The sequence below is a fragment of the Synchiropus splendidus genome, chromosome 4 (assembly GCF_027744825.2).
Source record: "Synchiropus splendidus isolate RoL2022-P1 chromosome 4, RoL_Sspl_1.0, whole genome shotgun sequence".
In the NCBI taxonomy this organism is placed as follows: Eukaryota; Metazoa; Chordata; class Actinopteri; order Syngnathiformes; family Callionymidae; genus Synchiropus; species Synchiropus splendidus.
This window is the reverse complement of record NC_071337.1, coordinates 25,275,329-25,295,768: the sequence shown is the minus strand read 5'-3', so window position 1 is coordinate 25,295,768 and position 20,440 is coordinate 25,275,329. Positions and strand designations below refer to the sequence as shown.

The following is a 20,440-nucleotide window of genomic DNA, read 5'->3' as shown; positions in this document are numbered from 1 at the left end:
AGTCTAACTTTACCACCCAGATTGACCTGAACTAAATAAAACACATTAATATTCCATTGTTGAGGAGGGCGCGCACTCACTGCGACGTTGTTTTGATAAGTCTCTTCGAAGATCTTTTTTCAGGTTTCCATTAAGATCTTGTATTCGTGATGGTAGAGTGCAACCACTGTGTGATGTCACCTCCAGCACATTCTAAAGAGTCTCAGTGGAGTCTGACCTCTGGTGGCCATCCATGCTCACAGCTTAATTCCAATGTACGTCTATTTTGGAATGCAGTATGTCTGTTCCATCAATGGAATTGCCTGGGCATTCATTCTTTGGACCTCATTCTTTGGACACAGTTGCTGGACCCTGAACCCTTCCTTTAGGACTAGGTGGCAACTTTTTTATTTTTTTGGCCAGGTATTATTGATAAAATTCAGATGATTCTACAAACTATCAGACCCAATGACCTGTTGATCTTGAGACTTCCTTTTACTGAATGCTTTGAAGCACAATTGAATGAACGATCAGGTTTCAGTACATGGACAACGGTGGATAACAGCGTAGGAAATTGCACCCAGGAGAGTAAATATTCCAATAGAAAATAAAGCTGATGTTACCTTCCTTCTCATAATCAACAACGTTTTTTTGTTTTGTTTTGTTTTTTTACATATATTTTACTTCAATCCAGACTGTTTTGTTGTTCACTGAATGTAAGCACTGCCTGTATCTCAACATGTTTTATTTTTTACTCAGCAAGTGATATTGTGGTTCCTAACACACATGCAAATGACATAAATTCAGGTGTGTGTATAATTTAATAGAGCTCCTTCCCTGTTTGTGTTACATTACATGTGTTGAGATGCTTGAATGTGAAACTGGCACAGCCCTCCAGAGAATTCCTTGCAGTGAGCGTGCAGAGTCTTCAGGATCCAGATGGTAACACCTCCGAAATGTAATCATCTGTTCCTTGTCCCACTATCAACAGCAAGTGGTCCCCAGAAAGAGGAGGGCAAAGTATTTAAATATCATTTTAAAAAGGTTCTTCCGGTAGACAGTTGAAAAAGATGCTCCCCTCAAGTCTTTAGATGAACAGGAATGTATGAAACTTATTACGACACCATCAGGACTGAAATTTTTGGAGCATTCATTGACTTTTGGAGAAGACCTAAGTCCTAAATGCTTTTGCCATCAGAAGATACAGCTATGGTTCATACGCGTGATCATCTGGGACTGTCTGTTGTCATTCTTTATCTTGGTGGAGTAGGTTATAATGTAAGAAACATGCTTTGAAATTGGTGGAAAAGGTGTGTGTGTGTGTGTGTACTTCCAAGATGATGCATGTGGCTCTCTTTTCATAGAAGCATGAATCTTTATTTAGATACATGGCGATCAGGCAAATTAAATTCAATAATTGCACAAGTTAATGTGTTTAAAGCACTTAAAAGAGCCTATTAATGCTGAGTGGAGTGATTTTACAGCTCATTGGTCCAGCCCTTTCCTGCTGTTCCAGTTTTCCATTGATCTAAAATTCAGCGCACCAACACCAGCAACTCACTATTTCTGCCCACAGAGGTCAGTGTTGCTGTGCGTTCAATGCTCCACCAAACCTGCTGACACGGCACATTTCGTTGGATCGCTGTAGTTCTTTCATTACAAACAGGGACGTAAACTGAGATTTGCTTTCTGATCACTGAGAGCGAGAAAGCTGAAAAACGGACGAGGTGTGAAGACAGTTGCACACGTCACTGAGTGACCGATCGGAATGGAAAGTAAATAAATATATATATATATATATATATATATATATATATATATATATATATATATATATATATATATATATATATATATATATATATATATATATATATATATATATATAACGACGTGTTTGTTTGTGAAGTCGAATTTGGGGTGCTAACGTGTAGTTTATCACTTATCACTGAAAAGCTAATGATTTAACTTTCCTTTATTTTGAAAAAAAATTATTGCTCCTTCATCCTTCCTGTGTGATCTCTTTTTCGACAATATTTTGATTAAACCCACTATTTCAAATGTAACATTATACATGTTCAATATATAACATATTACTTACCTATTATTGTTTACATTGTATATTTTCAGTCACATCTTTCTTCAGCAAGCTGTAAAATAAATGACGCCCCTGCTGTTTAATTGAAATATGATTCCTCATTAGATACATTTATTCACAAAATGTTATGCCAATTTCGCACCTTACTTAAATAGTACTAGTACCCCCTCCCACCCACCTCATATACATTTTGTTATTGTTATTGTACGGTGTTAGATACTGCAAACGGACTGAAAGTTGCTCGCATTTACTTACTGAACTAGTTCAATAACTTTGATATGGATTCCAAGCTACAGTTCGGAACTGACTTCTTTTACGTATAAGGTATTGTAAATAGTTTTAGCTAATATTGCTTATTTCTTTTCTCTCGTGCACGTTTACTGTAGAGAAACATATTTGTCAAACATATTCATTGACTTATTTGTATTTTCCAGTCACTTTTTTTTTTTTTCTTTGATAGTAATCGCGCTACCCCTTCTCTTTAGATTCCCAGGACAATGGCAATAAATAAAAGCCGTGTGTGTGTGTGTGTGCGTGTGTGTTTAAAGGGGCGGGGGGGCTCCTGCAGGAGCAGCAGCCGCTAAGATCCTATCAGCCCTGCGGGCGGCGCATTGCTACCTGGCTGGGATCCTCGGCGGCTCCACACGGAGTTTGAGAAGTGCTGCGGACTTCCTGGTACGGGACTATGGATATTCCGTGCTCCAGTTCGACCCGGGATAACCCCCCACAGCCATGTGAATGAGTGGAACAAGGCGAGTTGAGGGCAAGGTAAGTTGTTTCCGTGGTTGTTTGTCCCGGTGCTGTGCGCTAATGTGGCAGCAGATGGGAACTTGTCGATGCATCTGTCAGTGGTGGCTGCGGGCTGAATGACGGGACTCCATTGGCGTTAGCTTTTAAAGCGAAAGAAGCATGGCGCCGCTGCGGTTTTGGACTTTTACCAGGCGTGTGTGTGCATTAATTCGGCCGGGCCCGTATTTATTACGGACCGTTGACGGAGTTTATTATTGTAAACTTTGTGCTTATTTGTATTCACCGAGGCCTACCTAGCCAAACCCACCACTGTTGAGCTAGCAGAATCACGAAACGGTGCTTCCGGTATTGTACTTTAAAATAAAGGTGTTCTTTCGCGTTGTGATTTTTTTCATGCACATACCAAGCACGGTTTCAAGTTATACCAATAGTGAAAGACTCCCAACCACTAATTTGCGCTTGTGGGTGAAGGTAACTGCACTTTATTAACAAGTACTTCTCATACACATAGCTTTATTTTCAATGACAACATCCGGTTGCAATCTCTCTCGACGGATAGCTTTACGTTGTCCCAGCCATCTCCATGTAACCTCCCGCAACGACATCGATGCGGTCAGATTACCAATCAGCATCCATTGTTGTTCCGCGCTGTGGGTCCCAGGCATCCTGATTGGTTCAAGCCGCCTGTCAATCACACGTATGAGCACGGCGCTGCTTGTGGAGCATTCACAGCGCGTTCTCTGTTAATCGTGAGCGTGGAGATCACAGTTTTGTTTTAGTTGAGCTGCCGACCATGTTCGGCGAAAGTAGACTATCGTGGCAAGATGAGTAGAATGGCGAGGCTCGATGCCTTTTTCTCCGTATGTGATATGTAATGTACTCCATAATAAAAGGGACGTGTATCATTTGACGAATTAAGTAATAGATGCATTTTACATTCAAACACCATCACGAAATTCTAACAATCCCTAATAATTTATCATATCAGCAAGAATTAATAATTTTCGATAAGCATTTTGCAACATTCTTTGTAATTATTGATTTTAATCACATTATTTCACTGTAGTATCAAAAGTTGATATAGTTATTTTTAGTTATTTTTCAGCATTGGCTGGAAAAAAAAGCTGTGATAGCAATTAGCTTGACCGGTGGTTAATGGTGTGTCTTCCAATCCTTCCTATCCCACTTCAGGATAATGCGGCTTAAAGTCCTCAGAGGCTTTGCAGTTTGAAAACATAAGGCATCGGTTGTAGTTAGTTTAACTATTGGATCCAGTTTTCCAAACAAAGCATGAGGTGGACGAATATTGTAAAACAAACCAATACAACTCAATAGCAAACATGGAAACGTATGAGGCTTTGTGGCAGCCTAGTTGTTTTTCGCTTTTCTGCACACGACAGTGTTTAGAATAAACTGACTCATGAAAACCTTCGGACAAGGGAGGAAACCAGAGTTTTTTTTGTTTTGGTTTGTAAAGTTAGTGACAGAATATCACCTGGAATCGTAAAAACATTATTTTGTAAGCTTTACTTTACATTTTGTCTCCACCACAGCACTGAACGTTCTGATGACATTTCTGTAGCTGTTGATTTGATGGTCATTTTTAACCCCTGACCTTTGATCTCGCTGACTTTTATACACTGTCAAGAATAAGTGGCATTTACAGATCCTTTTGAGAACAGACTCAGCATTGTTCAACTCAGCATTGTTCACAGTCTAAATATATTTCAAACTTCATATTTTTGTTTGTAATTAAAATGTGTTACACTTAATGTGGAATACATTGTTACGTATGAAATAAAACAATGTACAGCATTTTTCCATCTTTTGTTTTCTTGGTCAGTTAGGAAGGAATGTGCAAAAACTGATCTATTGTTACAGTAAAGTTAATATTTGAAGTTTTTGAATGTATTGTATTTTCGCTGTAGCTATTTCATGATGAAAATTACGAAGCTCTTAAAGGGTATGATGTAGTTTACTAAAAAAGTTTACTTTCCATTTCCTTGATTGGCTGCGAGTATGTGTGCTGATCGAATCCGTGACTTTCCAAGTGACACTGTTCAGAATTAATAATCCGAAAACCAGGCCTGACCTTCCCTGTGTTCATAAACTAATTAAGAATTGTGCCTATGTTAGACATCAAATGCTTGAGTGAAAAACTGTGTTTTTGAAGGTGCATTGTTGGAGGCCGGTGTTGGCTCTGAAGCTTGGTGCCAGAGAGGAAATGAAAGGGCCCTGCAGCCGTCAGGGTCTGCAACCACAAATCAGTTCACCTCCATTCATGTTTCATGTTTGTTGCCGCTGCTCACTAAAATTGAATGGCTCTGTTGTGTGAGTCTCAAGGTCCTGCTTATTATTTTTCTGCAAAGCCATTCGTGTTTGCTTTTGATTTAGCAGGGAAAAGCAGTTGCAATGTCCTGATAAGCCAAACTTAAGACCACAACATGTACATATTTGTGCATTACAATTTCAGCCATGGTGACAACTTCCTCAAAACATTCATGTAGAATGTGTCCTCTAGTTTAGGAGGCTAAATGTGACAAGAAAAAGGGTAATTTTCGCTTTAGTCTGCACATTTGTCTTGGAATTCTGCAGTATGGCAAAAAAACTTAGAATGAATTGGTGTTGAGAAAATGTTCCAACAGTTTAACATGTTTGATTGTTGCATTCTAAGGAGTTCTGACAAGCCTGTGTCCTCTGCTGAATATACATTGCCACATATTCTGGATGACTCACCTATGATGCCATTGTTGCTAAACAAACACACTTAGAAAAGGAATGCGAAACGTCTCTGATGACATTTATAACGTCCCAGGTTATGACACACACCCTTAATCGTGTTTTACCTTCTTGACCTAGTGACATGATTTAGCGTCTGTCTCAAGCTCCAAAGGGAGTCACATTAAGTTATTGCCCTGTTTGTGGTAACTGAGGCAGTGATGCACAATTTGCATTTGTTTAGTTCTAACATTTTAATAAATATTTTTAGAATAGATTTTTCATGCTGTGCCAAATGCATCTGCTTTTATTTCAGTTATATAATTAACAGACTTAACTTTTTTTGGATAAATTAGTTGTTTTAATTTTTACGTAATATATTTTGTATTAATTTCTTCTTTTCATAGCGTTAAAAGTCCTGTATATGTTTCCCCCTTTTTTTTACTTCGCTTTTATTCTAAAATGTTCATCCATGGGTACCAATTTAATTTACACATTCTGATCTTTAACTATTTTCCTTTTACGTCTATTTAATAGTCTTAACAGTAATACTTAATAATACATGTTCTTTGTTTTGTTTTGTTTTTTTATTATACCTATATTTTCTAGCTTGTTTGATTCAGATTGTATTGCTATTATTACGAGTAGTATCCTGGAAAAAGTTTCCTATTTTCTTTTTTGTTCTTTCTTTTTTCTTGTCTTTTTATTACCCTCAGATTTTGCTGTGTCCTACTGGTGCCCGTATTGATTGGCAGCTCATCCCCACTGGCTGCGCCTGCAACTCTTACTTCTAATGCCCCATTTTTAACTACTAAAGTGAAAAATGTTCAGCCAGGATCCATTAGAGCTAATTTCAGAAGAGTATGGAACTACATACCACTTGATTTTACTTCCAATTTGTACCTGTTAGTAGTCATGACACATCTGTCCCTGCAGTCTATGGACTTGTTAACAGCTCAACTATGCTGTTTTTATTATTAGTTTGGTTGTGAAGAAAAATGTTACTTAATATTGTATGCTGATGACAATTATAGGCATTTTAATGGAGATGTGTAAAGACAGCAAGGAAACGTTAAGTTTCAGGGGTGTTCCCTCAAAGAGTAGTTGTTACCTATGCTGCTAAATAAGATGCAAACGGAAGATGCATTTAATCCTCTTTGACTGTCAAATGATGAAATGCCACACAGCTGTCTGCTGCCTGTGTGTCCCTCGGATGCTTTAAAGCATTCTGCTGACCAATGCTGGTTTTCCCCACCGCCCGGACGATGTCGGATCTGCAGTTTGTTGTGCGTTTCCTGGCTGCACAGGGGGGACCGAATTTCAGCCTCAGTCTGAGCTTTCTTGGTACTCCTCATTTTAACTCCTTGTCATTTATTGACCTGTTATTCAATAATTGACAGGGTACAGGCTAAGGGTGAAAGATATATTATTGTATCTATGTCAAGATAAGAAGATTGAAGATGTCAGTATTGCAAAATCAACTGTATCTATATCCCCCCCGGTCGTCCTGTGTCTGAAACTAAGGCAAACTTCACTTTCATGCTTTCAACGTTCAGTTAAGACAAACCTACCAGTGATCAACAGCTGAAGCCAGTTCATGGCAGACATCTGACTTCCTACACCCTTCTGTATTCTAACGTTTGTACTTTTCTGGAATATTCTTGGTTTTCATTAAACCCCCTGTTATATCGTATCAATATCGAGATGCCTGGCATGAATATCGGGATATGAAATTTTATCCATAGTGTTCATCCCTGACAAGTGCACTTGACAAGTAACTGTCTAGTGATTTGTGTATTCTGATTTCAGAGACACTCCACAGTTACTACTCTGCACAAAGTAAACCTACTATCAAGAGCACATCAGGTCCCATTTTTCATTGTGCTTTCTGTACAGTCTTAAAAAGAGAACCATAGACTGCCATAAATTAAATGTGGCATTCTAAACAGGAAGTTTAGTACGGCCCATGTTTGCTCTTCCTAATGTCACTGTTGCCTCATGACAGTTCTCTACAGAACTCCTTGCCAGTTTGTCTGTTTGAAGCGAAACATGTTTATCTCTGGTCCCTCTCCTAGGTCATGAGTGCCTCGAGGAAAAACCCAGTGGCGAATAACCTCAACAGTCCGACGCGGGTGGTTTGCTTCCCCGGAGTCCGGCTCTCCCATCATGAGTGAGTTATTTTCTTTTTTTTGCACTGTCTCCTGCTTCCATGTTGAATTGAAAGTGAACTTGTCTATAGTAAGGCTGTTGTGTTTCTGAACATTTTTTTTTAATCTTTGGAAAAAGTGAACGAGAGGTTGTTGTGTACAGTAGACTAATCGATACAGAATCTTTATTGTAAATACGAACTACAGTTGTATTTATGACTAGTATCACAAAATAAATAAGAGGTTGGAATGTAGTTGAGGACTCTCGTCATCTCAGCTCAACGGCTGTATATAGTTGGTAGCTCACCCTCACCCCATCTCCCCTCATCAATCACGCAGCAAAGCATGATGGGAGGGCAAATCTGGTGCAATATGTACTCCATCAGCTCCATCAACAGTATATCCCTACGTGTGCTTCTCCCCGCTCGCTCGCCTCATGTTCCTATATGAGTGTAGAGGTACAGCCTCACATGTCATCTCAGTGTGAGTCATCCTGCGAGGCCACACTGCAGTATTTTCCCTTAATGGCTTGTATGATCGTGCGTGGACGGTCATACACTCACACACACTGCGCCATATGATATGATCACTGAGGAGAGACAGAAGGGTCATTTTGTAGCCTCTCTTTTAAAAGCAGGATTAAACTACGCATAATGCCGTCATGTGTGATCTGGTAGTGCTTTTCTGTAGTCACTCAAAATTGCATGTAATAAAGTTGATCAAACATACACACACAAACATTTATATTAAATGTGTCTCATGAGATCCAAATAGAAGCTGAAAATTGTAAATCAATCTTGACAGTTTTATTCATGAAAGATATTTTCATTTCAATTGTTAAGGTGCTGTGACATGATCTACGTGGCCTCTCCATTCGACTACATCTTTTTGTCCTCCAATTATATTTGAAGATAACATACCCCTTGGTGTTGACATCGTCTCTGCCTTTTTGACACTAACTGTGCAGCTGAGATTTGTGTACTGAGGGAGGAGGCTTGGTTGCCATGGCGACTTGAGTGTATGTGTGCGTGAGGTGTTTATGTGAAGGATATTGGATTAAGCACATGCTACTGGTGGGGTTGGGGGTCTAACCCGATTACAGCTTCTTCTTTTTTTTTGTGGTTGTGGGATCTTGCATACGCACAAATGACATATGTGGATCTCTCTGTGAGGGAGAGGCGTGTTAGGGGAGCTAAGGTGGCTGATCTGATTGATAGTAGGTGATGAAAATGGATGAAAGGACGAATGATTAGGTGAGTGGTATATAGGAAAGTGAAGGAAAAGGAAAGGAGAAGGAAAGACTCTCAGGGACTTGGTGGTATATACACAATGTGTTTTCTCTGTTGTTTGTAAGGGATTGAAACAACCCTTCATAAGCTATAATTACGCCTCAAAATATAGCAACCATACATTGCCTGTCTGACTTGATGAACCACCTTCAGCTTTGATTGTTGCATGTTCCGATAAGTTACAGTCTCAACATTTATGGATCTCTTTTACAGTAAAATGCTAACATCCTATTCACGTCACTTTTTACTTTTCACTTGTCTGATTTCATGTCAGAAGGACACTTGTTGCCGTGCAGGGCTCTGTAAAAAAAATTGAACCATCGCTGTTTACAAGCACAGCGAGGCCCACCACCGTGACGCGTATCAGGGAGTATATCTGTCATATGACAAAAGGGCAAGTGTGGCATGAAAGCCAGCGACCATCATCATCTGTGGGAGAGAAGACAGTCGTGTAAAAACCCATGAATACACTGAATATAGCGAGGGAACACTGTAGTAGGTATCAGTTGTTGTCATAAGCGAGTATTTGTCGAGTATGAGCACAGGGGAATAGGCCTGTATTGGAGCGAGTACCGATACTGTAATCGGTATTGTGACATCCCTTCTTCTGGTCATTGCGCAGAGACTTCCACAGTCCAAGGATTCTCAATGAGGTGAAGGCCTGGACTCATCCACTCAATCAAAGCCTGATGTGCCTGTGCCTTCTTGGAAAAAAAAACATCCAGTGATGGATGTTTATTCAGTTATGTCACCTGACATCATTCTTAGGCAATATTTTGTTGCTGAACTTTGACCTCCCCAACTACAGCCATACAGAATATCCAGGTGGAAACTAGTCTTTACATTTACATACATGTTTTGCACACTACACCACAATTACTCAACAGTTAAGACTGAAGCAACCGATTTTTGTGCTTTAATTTCTCTTAGTTATTCCCCCCAAAAATATTTAATGCCCAAAATAAATGTCTATTTCAGAAAGTGAGTCTAACTTAATACCAGGCAACTTTTACGTTCTGTGTGGGGCAATCAGGTGACCCGACAGGGACATGTAACAATTGCCAAACATTTTCACGGTTTCTTCATTTGCTCTTCACCTGGTCAAACCTACAGTCACGTCTCTGTCAGGATTAATGTCACAGGGTGGTTTGCAGTGTCTGGGTGTGGTGCCGGAAAATTATCTTATTTTTAAAGTCTCATCTGGCCTCCATCTGCTGGACTGAGGTTTTCCACTGAGCCACAGAGCAAACACTATAGCATTCCTGGTCCGCTGCAATAAAACCTGGTATGTTCAAGAACATTGTGCAGTTTTTATTATAGTGGAAACCTGCAGAGACCTTCTTTATCATTGGGATCATTTATATATATTAACAAATATCTGGGCGTGCCTGGGTGCGTGTGTGCATGCGTGCGGTTGGTTTGACCACTACTTCCACAGCCATTGCTCAGGGTGACACCTCCTAGCTACTGGATTTGATGCTAATCAGATAAACCGCACAGCTGCCTGTGGCGCTATATTGCCCTTTAAGATCAAGACTTTTTGAACATAGATGGCTGTGAAAGTGTATTCAGGTGTAAAATTGCATCTAAAAGGTTTCTTTTCCTGTGGTCTAAACGCGTTGGGTGGCACTGATGGTTGGCCCGTAATTTCTATATGGTCAGCTAAAGTAAGTCCTCACAACCAGAGAGTCTTCCATCTATGGTTTGAAAAAAAAACAACTTCAGCATCCATCTAAGCTTTCACTCCTGTGGTTTTGTTCTTCACCACCTATTATTATAGATTTCCATATTTTCCAAACTTTAATGTCGCAGTTTTTGTCAAAGCTTCATTTGTTTTGTGTGACTTGTATTTATTAAAATATATAATAATATATAATAATATATAGTTTCTCAGTCGACCTGCTTCTTGTTTTTTTTTCTCCCTTCTTCATGATTCTTTTTATGATGGACATGATTTAAAGTCTTATGAATGATGAAAAGGTATAATAAAATATGTACAAAATGTGAGGAACGTACTTTTTGGAAGCTACTGTATATATGTATGAATAGTACTTATTAAGCAGCAGTTACAAACTTTGCGTAATGTAACATGAGAGCAAACTACTCTGGTGCATGTTATGTTTCCAGCTATGGTAAAGGTTTTCGATTCCCTGTTTTAAACCGTAGCCACAACTGCAACCTATAGGGAACAGAAAACTTCAAGTCAAACGTTCTTATCCAGCCCTTCTTCCTTATGAAACATTATGAAATGTCATACCAGTTAAAACAAGTAGGGGGTTTCATTACTGTGTGATTTTGTAGTGACTCTATCTATGAGAAATTACTGTAAAGGCAGGGTGAATGATTCAGAGTGATTACGCTTCAAACGTCCTCACTGTGGTACTGTGCCTTCCTTGAATTCTATTTGAAATGGAATCCTGGGGCTGGTGACTGTGTGTGTTCTTACATCATCCAGACTTCAGGTAGCGTCTCCTGCCCACAGTGTGACTCACAGATAATTACTGGAAAGATTATTTGCTGCTTTGGAAAACACCTGAGGAAATGGTACCGTTGAGGTCTGGTGCTGTTTCTCTTGTTGGGCAGGTTTATTAGCCTCAGCCGCTTCAATGCTCTGTCACCCCGCTGCATGGTGTGCAGTTGATGTTGAGTCGAGGATTAGGAATCTTCAGGCTTGCTCAGGGGTGACCTGCTGCGTCCATTAATACGGCTGTGTCACGTTTCCATTGACAAGACACCCTGCTATGTTAAATTAGACTTGACATTATAATTGTACTTCTATGTCGCGCCAAAAGGTAAATTTAGCACAACGCCGTCATCAAGTACAAAAGAAGAGCAGACTGAAATTGTGACTCATTCTCTTGTGTTTTTTTTTCTTCCAAGATAATTATGTATCGTAAAAAAAAACAGCAGATGCATGATTCACTTTCTTCTTTGGCATTCAAATATGACTTATTTCTGCAGTTTTCCCTTGTAAAAACGTGTGTTTTTAAATCAGCCGATCTTTGGTCATGGTATCAGTGTTGAGTTACCGGTGGCTGGGTTACAGGAAGGAAGCTTTGTTGGAATATGATTACATCTCCCAGTAAACAGGGCAGCAGGAGGAAATGGCTCCTGAGGGCATCGCTGTGTCCGTGCTTATGCTGTCACAGAGGGAATTGGTGAAATCATATAAACATCTCTTTCCGGCGAGTTAATCAACAAACACAAGTAACCACAGTCCCATGTGGGACATTATCCCGAGCAAATGTTGAGGAATAAGAGCTTATATTAGTGCCTTTTGTAATATTATGTGAAACCCCTTTGGAAACATGTCATTTTAGAAAACCTGTTCAAGTTCTTTTGGGTTTTATGTTCGATACAGAATCTCAGGAACTTGATACTGCTGCTGTTAGATCAGCGACTTTCAGCTGTGACCTAATCAGTTTCTGATTTCCCATATGTCCCTTCAAGGCAATGGAAAAGTTTTTTCTCTGGACTGTCAAGGAGTGGATGTTGTTGACCAGAGTAATGACTGCGTAATGACATCATTATTAGTCGTTATTCCTAGTTAACCGTGTTTTCGCAGTGGAGTTCAGTTTTTTTCCGCCAATCTTGCTCGAAAACTACTGCTGCTGACACTGTAAACGGTGAATTAATTTCTTACATCAGCCAAATTTACTGATATTTTTACTTACTAGATACCATCATTTTAAATTTCCCGACACAAGAATAGATGACCTATGGACAAATCTGCATAATAATAATCTCTCCCTGCCACATTTGGGAATTTAATGCTCAGTGAGGCAGCAAAGCAAGACATTCATTTTCATTTTTACGTCAGTTGAGAGACACTACATATCATATTATCAGGTTAATGGAGGATGGGCTTTATAGGTTGAGGTGGTAGAAACCTCTGATGCGATTTTTGATGGTGGCAGTGTTGAATGTCATGAAAACAAAAGTGGTAATTAGTTTTTGGTACTTTGGCCTTTTGTCTTTAGAATAGAAAGGTAATCTTTCGGAAGTGCTGCTTATTTTCGTCGCTAAGCTTGACTCACACTCACTGACCCTACTTGACACACGGTATATGGTTGGCCCTTGGGTCACTGAGTAGGAGCTGTGGGAGTATGGAAATGTAATCGGGCAGTTGAGAGTTGGTCCATGCTGAATATTACCAGTATGTCTCATAAGGATCAGTAATGATCACGACCTTACGTATAATTTTGTTTAGTAGGTTTTTTTATTTTCATGTGTTATGTCGAATGATCACATTGTCAAAAAGTTTAAATTGCAACCATCTGCTTTGGTTTGTCATGGTGATCTTATTCAGAAAAAACTGCCATTTTGTCTTTGTCTTCAGTTGTGTTTATTTAAAAAAATGTTCACACTATTCAATTGTTAATTCACCTACCACCGTTCGTAATTCATTTAATAACTCACAGCCTTCAAATATTTAGTATGTTTCCTTTAAAATAGGTTGTAAGACTTGTGTAGTGCACGTGCCAAGCAACATTTAATAAGGGCTTTGATTTACGTGCCACCGTACACAACCGCAGTGAAATGTGAAGATGGAATACCGGCATGTGATGAAAGGCCCTGAAACCTGTCTGAGCAGTTATCAGCGTGCTTCATTTAAAAGGGACAGAGTAGTTTGCAGCCCTCAAATTTCAAACGTGACCGGCCAAAATTATTGTGCAACCAAACACAGGCTTACACACACGCACACATGGACAACTTGGCGGTATGCCTGCAGCCGGTGACTAACGTCTCTGCAGCCATCACATGGTGATATACAACATACACCCTATCGACCAATGTCACGCAGGATTCAGTTGATCGACTTTGTGATGTATGAATGTGTGTGTGTGGTCCCGTCATAGACCTTTGTGGGTAGCATAGACTCCCATGGAGGTACTGCAGTCGCCAAAGCTGTCATCGTAGATCTCTGGCTGCATGCATCCGCTTGCATCAATCCACCACTATAGCTGGTTCTGGACTGCTGGATGCCCAGAACTCAAAAACAAGGCTGAAGATACCACAGCAGTTGGATATACTGCCATTGAACCGATATGTAATGCTGTCACAGTAGTTGGGATTTTTCTTACCATCTGAAATGTAATATTTGCTCTCACTGAGGCTATATATGAAATTATATAATTATATTGTGCTGCTCATTTTGGTCAATCTAAGACATGAATTTTCCGGTATCTTGAGTGACCATGAAGGCCACTCACTTCTTCCCTCCATCTCCCTAAATAGTTGCTGTGACTGACCACTGTTACTTTACCACACTAGAGCTGTAGAACTGGTAGTCATAATGTCATGCTAGATCACTGTCTGGTGGTGTAATTCATCAATTGTTTGCATTTTTAAAGAAAATAATGGAGATATCTTTCAAGAAAAATGAACAGTCAGGACTATGAGTTTAGAGAAACCACCCAGCTGCTTACTGAACCAGTATGATACATACAGTAGTTCTGAGGCAGTGTTTTGTTGGGAATAATGAAGTGTGTGACTTCAGTCGTGAAGTTAAACAAGCAGTTTTGTGTTTTCTCTGTGGTTATGGAGGTTTGTAGCTTTGAGTCATGTGTTTTGTTGACAGAGTTCTGGTTTGTGTTTTTTGTCGAGGCACACACTTAAGCAAGCCACATACAAATTACGGTCGGCCACTGTGGTTGGAGCTTACAGTGCAAAACAGGTTAAAGTGATCTTCTCTGTTTGTTGGCCTGTTGTGGGTCTGTATGTCGTAAATTGTTAATTTGATCAGAAAATATTTTAATTCATGTCCAGTCTGCCAAGAAACACCTTTGATCAAATGTTGCAGAATTAACACAAGGTACACAAAAAAGTATGATTGGTAATCTGCCTTTTATCTTGAACAAAAGATTACAGAAAATATTTAATCAGACACTTCAGGCCCATTAAGTCTGTGTGAAAACACATCAATATACCAACATTTTGTGACTCATCAGATGTTATGCTATTTTTATTTTTTAATCAATGGTTTGCAGTAAAACAGTGAAATGACAAGCCATAGTGTGTGAACGTTGATGTCTACGAGTGGTCATGCTGTTCTGCCTGGTCAGTAAGCTCCACATTTCCAACAGGAAATGACCCTGGGGTGGGTAGGAGTTGTCGTGGGCAGGAAGTAGAAGGAAGATTGCTGATGTTGTTGCAGTGTGTTTCTTTTTCCTTTTGCCCTCTCACTGTGGCATGACACAGAAAAGCTGGAGAGGAACAGACAAATTCCTCAGTAGATGAAAATGAGATTTTGTGCACAGTGCACAGTTGAGTGACATTCAGTACGTGAAAACTTTGAGTTTCAGCAGGCTATAGAGCGTGTTCATTTGTTGTTGTTATAGATGTGTTCTAAAAATTTACTAATGAACATAAATGTTGTTCTGTATTTTAGCTTGTGCGTTAGCATGAGTTGTGCTGTCGGCTGAAGCATCAGTTTTCATCATATCTTTCACCCTGAGGCTCAAAGCTATATTCCATTATTGTCATAACTGTCAAATATTGTTAGAGCAATAATGGAATATAATAGTGAGCTAAATCACACAGTGACACAGATCTGCCTCGGCGTGTCGACTCATCTGCATTCAGCTGCGCCGGCACCATGAGTGAAATGCAGCAGGCATCATTAATCAACATGCCGAGCCATCATCAGCCAGACTAATTCAATCAACCCTGGAACAGAAAGCTGCCAGGAGGGAGTTCTCCTCATTCATTTTGTGTTTTATTTTTTAGCAAACAACCGTTTCACTTTTACAAAGGAGTATCTGCTAGTCCCGAATTGCTGACAAGAGAAGTAGAACAATTTTTGCAGCATTTATTATATTGTGAAAAAGCTCTGCGTACTAACTTGTTAGCATACTGTTGAAGCAGCTTCCTGGTGATCTGAGATGGTTAGTTTCTTTCTTAAAAGTAAAAGAGTCAATGCTGAAAATCAAATGAACAATTTACATTTTATTAACTGTCATTTGTATGTGTAGATTGTCCAAATTTTATGCTGTTTTGATTGTAATCATTACTTTTAATCCACTACATTTGATTCAAAGTGTCACTAAAAAGTGTCTCTGATCAGTATAATCTGTAACACCCAGGATTTAGTAGCCAATCTCACACTGGCACCAGTTCAGTGCCAGTTTGTCAGAACTGAGCTGCCACCGGGCCACTAGCTTAAATCTGACCTGTCAATGAAAGAGTGCGTATCAGCGACCCGGTTAGACTTGTCTGTCCTCACTCAAGTGGTGGTTGAAGGGAACTTGTGAGAACCTTATTGATCTGGTGTTGGTCAGATGACCCCAACACGACAGAACCTATGGGTGCTGTCAGAGGGAGGCAGAGAAAGTTCCATCAATAACCCACACTTCCTCTCACTACGGGGCCACAAGGTCAATCCATATCTCTGCAGGTGACTCTACTTTCCTCACTCGCTCTTTTCCAGCTTACTGAGACCTTAAAGGTGTGACGAAATACACAAGACCCAAGACTCCACACTTTTGTTATCTAATTATCCATAAAAGGACGATTTAATTTGCAAATATATGTCATATACTCTCGACTTAATTTCACTCTTGAATCAGGCAAATTCAATTCTCTTTGTGTCTGAATTGTCACACAATGAGATGTAGAGTTAGACAAGGAAGGCAACATGACGGTGGTGTTGGTTATTAAGTAACTAATTTATCTTGACAGTTTCCTCCCCAGGGACCAATATCTTTAGCTCACACCTGTGGCCTCAGAGGCACCACATCCGCTGAATCCTGGAAGAGCTTTGATTTGATGCTGTTGTAATGGACTAATCTCCTCCCACAGGGAGGTTATGTTTTCCAAGCTCTTGGTTTGTCTCTGTGTTCACACTAACTTGAAAAGTAGTTGATGAATTTGGATGGAATTTTCAGCATTTTTGAAACAAACAACAAGTAGGGGTGGTGAAAAATAAATTCTGATACATTTTTCATTTCAGCGATAATGATAATTATCACAATAAATTCATGTTCATTCTGTTATGTGTGTTGGACACAGTACAGTCTCTTGTTACAGTTTGTCTCCAACATAATCATTTGTTTATGTTTAAATATAATAGTTAATAAAGTGTCAATAGAGACTCAGTTGACCAATGTCATTATCAAAAGTTTAACTACGATCGTGAACCAAAGTCCACCAAACTCTCTACAATTGTCACGCACCGGTGTCAGCTGTAAAACGCAGTAGAGCTGGAGCGCACAGCGCACAGTCATGGTCTCGTCGTGCAAGTCCAGTGCAGCGAGTGTGCAGCATGTTTATCAAATTCATCATGCAAAATTCTCATCGCGAAGATTGTTTTTGGAGGTATTTGGTGTACAATAAGTCATTGCCCGTCCCTAGCGACAAGGAACATATTAATCAGTTTTGGGAATAGATACTGTCCGGATTCAGGAATTTTCTAAAAGATTCTTTAACATTTGAATACGGGACCATTTTTGGCATTTGTACCAAATTGTTATTTGGATCCAGGATTTTCTTTTTTTTTTAAATATATTTTGTTGTTTGGAGATTGGATTGGGGGTGGACGGACGCTGTTTGCGCTCTCTCTGTGCTTTTCTAGGAAGACGGAATGTAATTTGCTGGTTTAGCTTGACTCTAATGTGAGTGCAAAATGGGATGAGGGTGCGCTGCCTGTGGCTTCATAATAACATTCAATGTCGGTTTGCAGCTCTGACAAGTAGTTTCTAAGCCTTCAAAGTCATTTCTTTTGTAAGGAATATTGCACCTTTAACACGACACTAATGGTTGCTGAATGTTGCTGTGAGGCACAACAGAACAGAAGTGTGGTGCCTGCTACAGATTTTATTAAAGTCCTTGGGCGCTACAGGTATCATGAAATATTGCTGCTGTGCCAGTGAATGTGGTGTTGTAAAGCCAGATGCGAGTGCATGACTGCCGTCGCTGAACGGTGGTCACAATTATGTTTGCGAGAGGGTGCACTCGCTGGGTCAGAGCCTAGCAACCGCAGGGCTCAAGTATAGCAACAGCAGCAAAAGTGGCTGACCAGCCATGCGGTAATTGCCCCTCCTGGCTTCATGCCCGTGTATCGACATTAGAAGAAGACAAAAGCGGTATCTTTCAGAGTCTTTTCAGATACGAGATGTGCATGTGGGAAATGGCGCGCACGTACTGTATGTGGTGGGCTGCTATGCTGTCCTTGCTGGAGGTGTGCGTGTGCACATGTGTTCTGGTCCATTTGTATGCATATCTTCCAACCTGGCAGTGAACGCTAATGGCATGTAAGCAGCGTGGTGTCTTCATGTGTGGTGGGTGAGGTGTCGCAGCTCAAGGTGACTGCTGGGTCACTCCATCTTCTGAAGGGCCCGTGTACATGGAAGAAAAGAGCATTATTCTATGACAGGGTTCAGTCCATATTGTAGCAAATATGAGGAACGAGTGGCAGTAAGTAATGTCTTGTTGTTTCACATTATACTTCAGTAGGTTGATTTGTGGAAGCATTTACACCGTTTGACAGTACTCTTTCTTAATGCCCTATTTTTATTCTTGTTAATCCAGAGAATGTTAAGTTTGACGTTGAAATGTCAATAGTTGAATTTCACAGGAATGCTAACACTATAGTCGGACCCATCCTGCATTTCACTACCGAGTTTCTTCCTATCTGGTGGATTAATTAGTGCTGATAGGATTTTTGGAATTTTTTGTTGCATTTTTTGTTGGTGCTTGCCGTCAGCTAATAGGGCCTGATTTCATTTCCAGTCCAACAAATGAACTATTTTTCTGCATTGTTATGAAATGTGTCAGTTTACTTGGCCGCAGTTACTCTATTCTTTTGTGTTTGAGCAAGAATTACTGTCATGTTCCATTTTTATCAAAACATAATCCAATCCTCTGGGAAGTATTACATGTAATATTGAAATGTGACGAAGCATGAACCAATCTCGGACGGGAGTGTAAACATTTGAAATATTAATATTCAGTGTGACCAACAGTTCATAGAAAGGCTAAGCAATTAATCGAAAACGCTGAATAGTTGTGGATACACTTTGGTCAGTTTTGTTTATTGGCTGTCACCCTCTTTCTCTATCGATTATAGACACCCCAACTACTTGTATACACCTCTCCTTCCTGACCACCAGAGATCGCTGTGTTCTGAGCCTGAATGAGGACAACAAAGACTGGAAAGTTCAAAACATGCATTGCCAATTGTTGATCTCTCAAAGAGAGTCTGAAACTAAAATTCAGTACATTTATTCAACTGCTCTGATAGACTGTTTTTGGAAAGTTTGGCTGAAGATCACAAAGATGGTTTGTCACATTAGCCACCAAGCTAACTGATTTCAACACAGTATATTGTGTACATATATCGATCAATGTGCTAAGTGGAGATTGTTAGACTAGATTTGATATCTTTTATTTGTCCCACTGTGGGGAAGTAATTACTTAATTGTACTTGCTTTGTTGTAAAAGAGTGCACAGTTGTGTTTTTCTACATTGGTTGAGTGGAGATTGTTCATATGTAAGTACTGTAGAAATAAAATGCCAAGGATTGTAAGATGTGAACCGTCCATTGATTGTGCAGGGTAATACATTTCCAATTAGTGACGTAAATGGGTTAATTTCAGCGCGATGACGCAGTTAGAGAGCTGGAGACAGGCAAGTGATGATCTAATGGCGAGCTGTGGGGTTACACTGGAAGTCAAGCTCAGCCCAAATGAGGAACCTGGTTCACATAAGAGTTCTATTGTGACGTAAATGAAATAATAGACACAAGACTGCTGCACTGCGGTTTGGAATAGACAGCGATGACCTTTACAAAGGAAAATGTATCGGTGGTAAGTGTTCAGGACAGTTTGGGGAATTGAAAGAGTAGAAATGTGTTCTTTTTCTGTTAGTAAAAGATTGGTTACTCACTGAGCGACTCTCTAGATTTTTTTTTTTTTTTTCTGGGGAACATCCTTCACTTCCTTTGAGAGTGTTCCCTCCTACGAAAAAAAGTCTGTTTCAATCCAATTTTTCAGCTAACAACTCTTTAATCAAGATGTAGTTTGAGGAATGGAAAAGGTACAGAAAGAAGAATATACTGTATATACAATTATGCCATCTGCCTCTTTTCAAATGAATATTTTTTTCCCAAACAAATTGTCCAATCTGTTTTCCAGAGTTCTGTAAGTTTACTTAAATGAGGTAGATCAGACGCAGAATATTGTATAATGAGTCATTAGTGTTTTGTAATACATTACAAACGCCAGCTACAATGGCAGTTAAGTACTATATAATACTTCTTTGTCAAGGAAAAAGACAAGCAAATTGCCATTTTGCGATATGTGCACCCACAGAGTCAGCAGCAGAATTGAAAGACCAAAAACCTCCAATACCGCGAAAAAGACACTTCGCGCTACCAAGAAGCTAACCGAGCAAAAGCTAACAGGAGCACACCTCGGGCGAAACCACTGCGAACGGAGGTTGTTTTGGACGGGCAGCCATAT

General features: G+C 39.8%; 1 protein-coding gene across 1 annotated transcript in view; it reads left to right on the top strand.

The window, feature by feature from the left end:
• Nucleotides 1-2,661: 2,661 nt before the first annotated feature.
• usp6nl (USP6 N-terminal like) overlaps nt 2,662-20,440 on the top strand; it is a 53,748-nt gene continuing 35,969 nt past the window's right edge. Inside the window, exons 1-2 of the mRNA XM_053862970.1 lie at nt 2,662-2,845; nt 7,621-7,715. Of these exons, the coding sequence (XP_053718945.1) occupies nt 7,712-7,715 (4 nt within the window). The 5' untranslated portion in view covers nt 2,662-2,845; nt 7,621-7,711. The remainder of the gene's footprint in view (nt 2,846-7,620; nt 7,716-20,440) is intronic.